General features: G+C 42.8%; 1 protein-coding gene across 1 annotated transcript; it reads right to left on the bottom strand.

The window, feature by feature from the left end:
• Positions 1-429: 429 nt before the first annotated feature.
• LOC140387249 (hydroxycarboxylic acid receptor 3-like) lies at positions 430-1602 on the bottom strand. The gene has a single exon (XM_072470209.1). The coding sequence runs from the start codon at positions 1499-1501 to the stop codon at positions 512-514; it is 990 nt and encodes a 329-aa protein (XP_072326310.1). The 5' UTR covers positions 1502-1602; the 3' UTR covers positions 430-511.
• Positions 1603-11356: the final 9754 nt, after the last annotated feature.

Genomic DNA, 11356 nt, shown 5'->3' with positions numbered 1-11356 from the left:
AATGTTATTACTTTGTATCCTTAAAACTCGTGCTGGATTCTTCGTGGCCCTTACAAAACTTGGGTTGTACCATTGAAGGACTAAATCCTGTGATTGTAAGGATAATCCCACAATTGTAAAGGATGAAGACACAGCTGATGGGAAAACTGATGATGTGAACATAAGAATTATGAGCAGGAGTAGGCCACTCGGCCCCTCGAGCCTGCTGCGCCATTCAATAGTATGATGGCTGAACTGCGCTGGTACGGAATTTATTGTATGAGACAATTGGAACATTTTTGAGTCAAGAACAATGATAATTGAATAGAAAATTTATAGACTGGAGCAATATGCAGATGTTAAATGTTTAATAATATATGATTTACTTCAAAAGTTTCAAAAATGTAAATAGTACAACAAAGCTGAAAATAACTTCGAGAAATCGGCGATGAGTGAATTTTGAAGCTGCAACAATCTTTTGTTGGGCTAGTTGTCACCATGTTCCAAATGCATCGCAGTTTTCATAAGCGTGTCACAGCGTTGATTCACTAACATTCAGGATGCTGCTGGCAGCCATCGGTTTCTTAAAGCTTTTCCAGCTTTTCATGACTTGGATGATCTTTGATCTGTACTTGGTGCCAGCATAATAATACACAATGGGATCCAGAATGCCATTGAGATAAAGGCAGAGAAGGCTTGAATAGTAAGCTATGCCAAGCTTTTGGAAAAGTGAACAGTTCCTGCGATCCACAGTGGCGATCAGAAAACGTGACACAACTGTCGGAAGAAAGCAGATGGTGAAGATGAACAACACGACGGCCATCATCTTGACAGCATGTTGGCCCCTTTGTTGCGATTGAGATGTTAATGAGGGTTTGGCCAATTCTTGTCTGATTAATATTGTGGACACGAGCAGAAATCCAAATGGAATCAGAAAACCCAAAACAAATACCTGAATAGTTGATGGCAGTAAATGTTTCGATATACCTGCTTCATTGAAGCTTATGCAATGCAGTTTTCCATTCAATTGAAAAACGTTGACCATGCGAAAGATCAAACTCATGAAACCACAAGTCACCAACCATATTGTTGCACTGAGGGCAATGGTACATTTCTTTGTAATTCTGTATTGAGCCTGTACAGGCTTGACGATCATGTAACATCGGTAGCTGCTGATGCATGCCAGGAAGAGGACACTTGCCAACACACTGGAAAAGGTGATGAATGCATGGAGTTTGCACATAAAGTTTCCAAATATCCAGTGATTGTCCTTACTGTAGTAAGTGATCAAAAGGGGGTAGGTGAGCGCCATCAGCAAGTCACATCCGCACAGATTGAGCATCAAAATATCAATGGGAGTCTTTTTCTTTATTTGAAAGCACAATACCCAAAAAGAGAAAGCGTTGAGGCCTGCTGCTAAAATGAAGAAGATTGTAAGGGTCGGAGGCATCATTGTTGTGAGGAACTCTTCATTGAACAGACATGTTGTATTAACTGCACTTGTAACTGATGAATTGCCCATTTCTTCAGCCGAAACAGTCTTCTTCTGCAAGACGAGAGTACATATGTTGCATTAGGATATAGGTTTCTGAATTGCGTTGGTTGAACAGAGTAATTTTGGATTGCAAGCAAAAATAAAAAAACATTGTTTAAAAAAAACATGTTTCCCCCATTAAACACTTGCTGGACTGTTGTGTATTCAATATATCTTTGTAGCTTCATCAGCATTGCTGCAGATGAAAAATGTTTATTGGTTTATTAAAACACTCATAGTTTTAAGTTAACTTATCAGTATTTACACATTTTTTCTTTCCAATGACATTTGTAAGGCTCATTTCCCTTTATTCCCTTATTTTTCCTTTCTTTTATTTTGTCGTTATTGTTTTGATCCATGAGTGATTAATGGACTTGTATCTTTAAGTCAAGCAGCAGAGAGAATGAGGAACTCCAAGGTTACAGGAGAGAGAACACTGCTAGTTTGAACAGGAACTTTTCAGCACCGGAGAGAGAATCGGGTTGGGGCTCAGTTTGATTGATTGGCTGGTGGCCAATGGATTGGTCCAAAAGACTGTATTCTGTCTGGTAGCAGCTGGTGATTGAAAATCATTCCACTAGGTCAGAGTTCAGTTTGACTCCTGGAAGCAAAGGGGCAAGGACTCTCTCTCCTTCGCGTTTTCTCCAGAAAGGCTGCGAGTGCTGTATTTCTGGAACTGCAGAGAAACTGATTCATGAATCTATAGGAAAACCTTACAGGTGGTAAACAAAGACACACACTCTCTCTGTCCCCTCTTTATCCCCAGCAAGTCTATGAGTGCTGTAGTTATGAATCTACAGTAACACCTCAGACTAAAAGTAGAGTTTGAAGAGGAGTAAGGTGCTGGAAACATCCATCTGATACAAAAAATATTTTCCCTTTTTATTTCTGATTTTATTTTACCCCTTTCTTTCCCTCTGTGTTTGTCTGTCTTGTGTCTGTGTGTAGAGAGTGGGGATGAGTGCAAGTTGAAGTGTGGAATTAGAAATTAGATACCAGTTAACCAGTTGAATTTGCTGCATATTTGTTTACAGTTCTTGTTATTAATTTTTAAAAATTGTGTTTACTTCTACAAACCTGGTGACTGTAATTATTGGGCAGCCAAGGACCCAAGACTTTGGGTGTTTCTCGACGAATGATTGGTTTGGGCGGCACGGTGGTGCAGTGGTTACATATCGAACTATAGAGAGATGGACGCAGTACTGCGCAAGGCTACCCTACAGGACACCTCTTCAGTTGTTACCTGGATCCCAGAGAGGGAGCAAGCATTTCGTAATTTGAAACAAGCCATGATCAGCGCCCCTGCCTTGAGACTTCCTAATTTCAGCAAGCCCTTTACTCTTTGTAAATGAAGCAGGGGGATTTGCAACAGGGGTCCTGGTGCAAGAGCATGGAGGAGGAAAAAGACCCCTTGCCTATTACTCGGTGGCCCTCTGTGCTGTGGTAAAGGGTATGCCAATTTGCTTAAGAGCAGTAGCAGCCACAGTAGAAAAATCAGTACCCCTTGTACTCGACCACCCTTGTACAGTATTGGTTCCTCACTCTGTTTTGCTGCTGCTTAATTCATCCGCAACGCAGCATTTTACTGCTGCGGCTCGACGCACTGGGTACAAAGTAATCCTCTCTAACACCAACTTTACCTACAAGTGAGCACCAGCTGTCAACCCTGCTACACTCTTGCCCGCGCCCTCGGAAGCAGAACATATGTATGATCATGACTGTTTACAATTAGTTGAAGTCACCACAACCCCTCGCTTTCGGAGCGCTGCTCCTTCCTCAGCTGAGGAAGGAGCAGCGCTCCGAAAGCTAGTGTTTGAAACAAACCTGTTGGACTTTAACCTGGTGTTGTAAGACTTCTTACTGTGCTCACCCCAGTCCAACGCCGGCATTTGGGGGCAGCACGGTAGCATTGTGGATAGCACAATTGCTTCACAGCTCCAGGGTCCCAGGTTCGATTCCGGCTTGAGTTATTGTCTGTGCGGAGTCTGCACGTTCTCCCCGTGTGTGCGTGGGTTTCCTCCGGGTGCTCCGGTTTCCTCCCACAGTCCAAAGATGTGCAGGTTAGGTGGATTGGCCATGATAAATTTCCCTTTGTGTCCACAATTGCCCTTAGTGTTGGGTGGGGTTACTGGGTTATGGGGATGGGGTGGAGGTGTTGACCTTGGGTAGGGTGCTCTTTCCAAGAGCCGGTGCAGACTCGATGGGCTGAATGGCCTCCTTCTGCACTGTAAATTCTATGAAATCTCCACATCAAAGTTAAAACAGGCACAGGAGCAAGCCTCGCTACAGGAGCATCGCTCTTGGCTAAAAGTGGGTTGCTATCAAGACAATCATCAAATCTGGATCCACCCAGATACCCGCGCAGTATGCCCCAGAAGTCTGTTTTTGCCACTATGTTGCCTTGCCCATGGGCAAGGGATGAATGACACATGCCATATGTCAACAATGGTATGCTCGAGGTATTATGGTAACAATTGAAAAAGTAGCCCGCACATGTATGATTTGTCAAAGGAATAATCGGTGATAGTGGACATGTTTGCACGGTGGGTAGAGGCTTTTCCAACCAAAAGAGTGATGCTAGAACAGTGGTAAATATTCTGTTAAAGGAAATAATACCTAGGTTTGGGATACCGATGGGTATTAACAGTGACAGGGGAACTCATTTCACTAGCAAATTGACCAAAGCCCTAACAGAAGCCATGGGATTGGATTAAAAATTGCATATACCATATCAACCACATTCCTCAGGAATGGTGGAAAGGGTGGATGGAATAATTAAAACTGCAGTTACAAAAGTGTGTCAACAAAATGGGCTGCTCTGGCCAGATTCCATACCCATAGAAATGTATGCCCTGAGAAATCAGAGAAATCTTAATACGGGTTTAACCCTGTATGAGATATTAATGGAACGTCCCATGACAACTGGAACTAAACCCCCAATGACTCCAGCGGCAGTAGCCTTAATATGGGCAGATGAGGCATCACTAAAATATGCCCAGGCCATGTGTGAAACAGCTGGGGGGAAAAAAAACATGAAAAGGTGCGACATGCTGAGATGCATCCAAAAAGGGAAATACACACCCTTTAAACCTGGAGATCAAGTATATGTGAAAGCACTAAACAAAGATTCTTTTTCTCCTCGGTGAAACAGACCCTACCAAGTGCTGCTAACAACACGAACAGCCGTTAAAGTAAAAAAAAAAGCCAGATTGGATCCACGCAACTCGGTGTAAACTACATCATACGGAACTTTGAGAGTACTCGTGAAACGCTGACCTGAAGAGAATGACGACGCTACTGTTCTTATGTATTAGCATATTAATCTAACATCATGTAGAGGGTAAACTGCATACTAACACCTTGATATACATGTCTCACTCATACGCAGAGAATGTCAATAAGTCCAGTTGTTGGGTTTGTACACAAATTCTTAGATGCTTGGGGGAGGGCTTCCTGTGTGACCTATCCCATTCACCAGTAAAGAGATAGCAGAATGGGCACTAAGACAAAATAGTACAGGACGTGGTGAAGATGCACAGAATATGTTAGATTGGAGATTAGCTGGATACAATATGAATAGGTTTGAGGAATGGTGGGGGCCTAGGTTTAATGTAACACGTCAATCGTCCTGGTTGATCCTTCCCAATTATACTGGAGCCCCAAAAGGAAGTATATGCTTTAAGAATCATAAAACATATGGGACCCACTCAGTAGGCACGAGTCAGTGTGATCAGACCTTGAATTGGCAACCCCCTATGTTCCACGTTACAGCTAAAGGATTATTCATCTTTGATTAGTCAGGAGTTGAAAATTAAACTAGTGGAGGCTCCTGGGAAGGGGATCAATTAGACTAATGATGACTGATAGTAGAGGAAACCTGATGGCATATGACTGCATGTATTTTATCTGTGGCCATAAGGCATATCCTTGGTTACCAGAAAATTGGGACGGCTCCTGCTATTTGGGATACGTAGTCCCTTATGTGCATCACATTCAGCAATTGCAGGACTATCTCCATCACAGAACGACACAAAGTATTATGAAATGGAATATTATGAATATTATCAACTGCGGGGAATAATGATACCACCATTAGGAATAGCCACTAATGCATACGAACTACGTGAACTACAAGACATCCTTGAGCAGGTAGCTAATGACACTGCAGAAGCTGTTAACCAGATAGAAACTGAGATGGGTGCTATAAGAGCGGTTGCCCTGCTGAATAGAATGGCTCCTGATTTCTTCTTAGCTGAAAAGGGAGGTACTTGTGCCCTGATTGGCAGTGACTGTTGCACAAACATCCCTGATAACTCAGAAAAATTGATAATCTGGTGGATCACATTTGTGGAGAGGTAACAAGATTACATGAAAATGAGGGATGGGACTTCGGCTTTGGATGGTAGGATCGTCAGGACAGAGGATTGTGTTCTGGATTATAATCGCCATTGTAACCTTGATTGTCGTATGGTTACTGTTTTACTGTTGCGCAAGATATTTTTATTGTACGAACACAGGAACAGCCTTAGCCGCCTTGCCTCCTTGGTACCAGGCTCATAACACTCAGGGAACTGTCATACGTCTGTACCCCTTACATTATAAACCACCCTTCTTTACGGTGGACACGATAATGTTCTAAAAGGTCTTGATCAAAAGATCAACAAGGAGGGAATTGTGGAAGGGAAATTAATGAGTTGCCAACTTAGAAGCATGCTGGGAAATGCTTGACTATAGTTCAACACTGCTTTTGAATGAAAATAAGTAGGTCAGGTAACATAAACAAAATACTGCTTAATATTCTGGTCTCGGCCTTATTATGAAAACACACTGTCCTCCGAAAGATAACAAAATGTGTACTCGAGTTTTTAGCCACGGGCAAGAACATACGTACTACGTATTTCATCTTACATACTTTCCAAGGTCTATTTAATATAAGCATGGCTGTTTACTTCAAGCTGTTATTTCAGATTATAAAAATATGCTTCCTTCAATCGAAACTCAGCGTGCAGTGCCTTGGCTTTGCAGCCGGAACACACACTCTCCGCAAATATGTTTGTGTAAATAAATGTCTTTAAATCGAACCGCGAGGAATTCATCTTTATTATAATTTCCACGACAAATTTCAAGCGCAGGAGGTTTTATAATTTTCCTTTTGGGGAACAATGGTAAATGTTGCCCTCTTGTGTGGGAAACAAAGAAAATAAGGAGAGTGGTCAAAAGCACTTTGGCCACTGAGACATTAAGCCTTGGAGAGGCGGTGGATATGGCCTTTTGTATATCTCCGATATTGACAGAAATTTTGGGATTAAGGGATTTGGGTAATATACCCATTGAAGGTCATATTGACAATAAATCCCTGTGGGAAAATGTGCACTTTACAAAAAGTGTCAATGAAAAAAGGTTAAGGATAGACATCACAAGTTTGAAGCAGATATTGGACAGAGGGGAAATAGCAAAAAATTAAATGGGTCGACAGTAGCTATCAATTGTCAGACTGTTTTACAAAAAGAGGGGCTAGTTCACAGAAACTTTTGGATATTGTTAATGAAGGGCGCCTGTTTCTGTGACTGTTGTTTTTTTTTTAAAGAAAAAGGGAGGAAATTGCGTGTGCGTTTTTGAGTTTCTTGTAATTTTGTTTTCACCTAATTATTTTTTCTCCAAGGAAGGGGAGACTGTTAAGTAATGTGTTAAAAGACATTCCAATTAGTTGTCTCATTTATGTTAAGTATCTAATAATTGACACTGATATGTGAAGGGGCTTCAGGTGGCCTTTGTGTCAGGTGATGTGATGATAGAGTTTTGTGCAGAGTCTGTTAAAGTGAAATAAAGGTGTTTGAGAAAAGGAACAGTAACTTTGACTCTTTATACAACAGCAGCTAAACGTCGAACACCACCTTCCTCTGTCTGGATTAACTTGAACAACTTCTCTATTAACTCACTTCATCCAAATAAAGAAAAGTTGCCGTGGATACCTGCATGGCTTCGAGCTATGCTTATCTTTGTGGAGTGGAATACTCTTACTTAGCTCCAGTCCTACTCAGCAGAACCTCTTTCCCCGCCCCCCCCCCCCCCCCCCGCGCCCCCCCCCAAAAAAAATGTAATTGAATTGCTTCCAATTTCCACCCTTCCCTTACCTTCACATGGCCCAACTCTGACTCCCACAGCTACCTTGACTACACATCCTCACATCCCATTCTCCAATTTCTCTGTTTCTGTCACATATTTTCTGATGATACAACTTTCCAAATTAGCGCTTGCGCGATTCCTTCCTTTTTACCTCAGCCAAGAATTCCTCCCACCCTGGTTAGACAGGGCCCTCCGTGCTTGGTCACTTATCTACTGAACACTTCTGCTCTTCTTGCCCTTCCTCCTTCCCTGAACCACAATAAGGTTTCACCTGTCCTCCACTTCCACCCCACCAGCACTCCCTATTGAATTGATCACAGTCTGCCATCTCCAGAATGATGGCACCTCCAAGTGCACCTTCCCCTCCCTTTCAGCATCCTGAAGGGACTGTTCGCTCCAGGACACCCTAACTATGAGCCCTAGTTCTGGACTGCTCCACTATCTGGATCTTTCTTTCTGAATCTACCCTGTCATAGCCTGTTAGAATTTTATAAGTTTCTTTGAGATCCTCTCTGTTCTAAACTTCCATAAATATAATCTTAACCGATTTAGTCTGTCCTCGTATGACTCTCTCGCCATCCCAGGAATCAGCCTGGTAAACCTTTGCTGCACACCCTCCATAGCAAGAACATCCTTTCTCAGATAAGGACACCAAAACTGCACACAATACTCCAGGTGTGGCCTCACCAATGCCCGATACAATTGTAGTAAAACCTATACTCAAATCCTCTTGCTATGAAGGCCAACATACCATTTGCCTTATTTATTGGCTGCTTCACCTGCGCGTTTACTTTCAGTGACTGATTCATGAGGCCACCAAGGTCGTGCTGAGTATCCACCTCTCTCAATTTACAACCATTCAAATAATATTCTGCATTCCTATTTTTTGCTACTAAAGTGGATAACCTCACATTTATCTATGTTATGTTGCATCTACCCACTCACTCAGCATGTCCAAATCCCACTGAAGCATCTCTGAATCCTCCTCACAGCTCACCCTCGCACCCAACTTTGTATTATCTGCAAATCTGGAACTAATATATTTAATTCCCTCATCCAAATCATTAATATATATATAATTTTTTTTTTTTTTTAATTTATTTTATAAATTTAATGTACCCAATTCATTTTTTCCAATTAAGGGGCAATTTAGCATGGCCAATCCACCTACCCTGCACAACTTTGGGTTGTGGGGGCAAAACCCACGCAAACATGGGGAGAATGTTCAAATTCCCCACGGACAGTGACCCAGAACCGGGATCGAACCTGGGACCTCGGCCCCGTGAGGCAACAGTGCTAACCGCTGCGCCACCATGCTGCCCTCAAATCATTAATATATAATGTGACCAGTTGGGGTCCTAGCTCAGATCCCTGCAGTACCTACCAGTCATTGTTTGCCGATCAGAAAAAGACCCATTTATTCCAACGTTTTGCTCCCTGTCTGCTAACCAGCTTTCTATCCATCTCAAGACACTACCCGTAAACCTGTGTGCTTTAACTTTACATTGTAACCTGCTTTGTGCAACCTTGTCGAAAGCCTCCTGAAAGTCTCAATAAACCAAATCCACCGGGTCTCCCTGGTCAACTCTACTAGTTACATCTTCAAAGAATCCAGTTGATTTGTCAAGCATGATTTCCCTTTCGTAAATTGATGCTGACTTTGTCTGATTATACCACTGCTTTCAAATGCTGTGCTATGAAATCCTTGATAATGGACTCCAGCAACCTCCCTACTACCGATGTTAGGCTCACTGGTCTTGAGTTCCCTGTTTTCTCGCTATCTCCCTTTCAACCTTAACGAGTTGAAATCCAAGACATTGACGTCGCTCGTAGAACTTCAGTATACGGATGACATCACCATCTCCACTCTCGGAAGAGAAACTCCAAGTCATGCTGGATGCTTTCACAGAAGCGTACCAAAGAACTGGCCTCAGCCTCAACCTCAAGAAGACTCAAGTCCTTGACTGATCCTCCCCGGGGAAAGATCCAGTCTCTCCCTCCTTTAAGATCAATGGAGGAGCCCTCTTTATTTCCCCTACCTGGGAAGCCATCTTTCATCTAGGGTCGATGTGGTGATCCAACATCATATCCAATCCACGAGCGACGCCTAAGGATGAGAGTTTTTGATGACTGTGACATCCGGGCTGGTACTACGATCCTCGTGTACAAGGCTTCTATACGGCTCAAAAACCTGGACTACATGCAGACCCCACCTCAAGGCCCGGGAGAGGTACCATCAACACTGTCTGAGATGGATACTCTGCATCAGCTGGGAGGACAGGCGTACTAACATCAGCGTCCTTGAAGGAGCCAAGAGCACCAGGACTAGGACCATGGTCATCCAAAGCCAACTCCCTGGACCAGCCATGTGTTTAGGATGCCAGAGTTCCGATAGCCAAAGCAAATCATCTTCATCCAGCTCAGGAAGGCACCTGAACTAGAGGAGGACAAAGGAAATGCTTCAAAGAGACCCTGAAAACTTAGCTCAATAAATGCAATATATATATCAATCCCTGGGAAAGCCTTGCTCAGAAGACACCTACCTGGAGGAAACCTCCTGATTGAAGAGACATAGTTTGGTTGAAGATGTGACTCTAAGATTGGGCTCATCCACCATACAAGGACCCACAGATCCCATGACCAGTAACACCGAGTTTCTTGGGTGGACATCATACTCGTTTACGAGTGATTGTTAAGGAAGACACTGTAGCCCAATCCCTCGCTCTGTCCCTCTCTGCCTCACATATGGCTCACTGAAAGAAATCTTTGGTGCAGGGATTACAGATGTTTTTTGATCTCTTATCTGTCCCCAGCCCAGTTGTACTTTGGTCATATGAAATCCTCCCACCTCTAGTGAACTGCGATAATTTTACACAACACAGTTTCGGTATTGAATCTAAAACCTTGCTACTCATTTTTCTTTGGTACTCTTTGTGGTAGAACATTAACACATTAAGCTATTTTGCAAATTCTGATGGAAATGACAAAGTTCTATCAACTTACCAGATTGCGTTCTCCTTGTGCTTCATCTTACACCCATGACAATGCTGCAATTAATGAACACAGAACTTTGTTTAGCAATTGTTGCTACATCTCTCAACGTGATGAAACCATTTGGAAAAAACCCCTCTGAAAACTTGTATATATATATAGTGCTTTGCATGGCATTTTGCAGCCAATGAAGTAAGTTTATGAAGTCACTATTGTAATGAAGGAAATACAGCAATCTCGCGCAAACAGCAAGGTATGGCTGGTGGGATGCAATGCTTTGTATCGAAAATGAGTTTTTATTTATTGGACTTAAAACACTGGTTTGTTTTTAAAAACTGAACAGTAGCACTTGTAATCACTTGTGTATTCAACTGGGTGGGGAACAAGCCATTGGACAGGATCATTTTGGACAATGAAACCTCGCTGAGATGGGAACACTTCCAGCAATAATCAACCATAGATCTGGAATCAACTAGCTATGACCATGTTTGGGTAACTGGTCAGTTGGTTAGAGGGAACCATGCGATGAGCCAACTAACCCTGTTTTGTATTGCTTGTGGAAGAAGGGGGCTCTGTTGGAGTGACCTTGCTATCAAACTTAAGTTAGTTAGTGAACATGAGCAACATGGGGGGAGGGACTGTGGCCAGCCGAGCCCATGTGGGCAGGTTTCGATGGGCCTGGGAGGTGTGAATGGAGTGGAGAATGGGGAGTATGCAGAGAGCGTG

The sequence above is a fragment of the Scyliorhinus torazame genome, chromosome 12 (assembly GCF_047496885.1).
Source record: "Scyliorhinus torazame isolate Kashiwa2021f chromosome 12, sScyTor2.1, whole genome shotgun sequence".
NCBI lineage: Eukaryota > Metazoa > Chordata > Chondrichthyes > Carcharhiniformes > Scyliorhinidae > Scyliorhinus > Scyliorhinus torazame.
The sequence above is the reverse complement of the archived record's forward strand: the minus strand, read 5'-3'. Positions and strand labels throughout refer to the sequence as shown.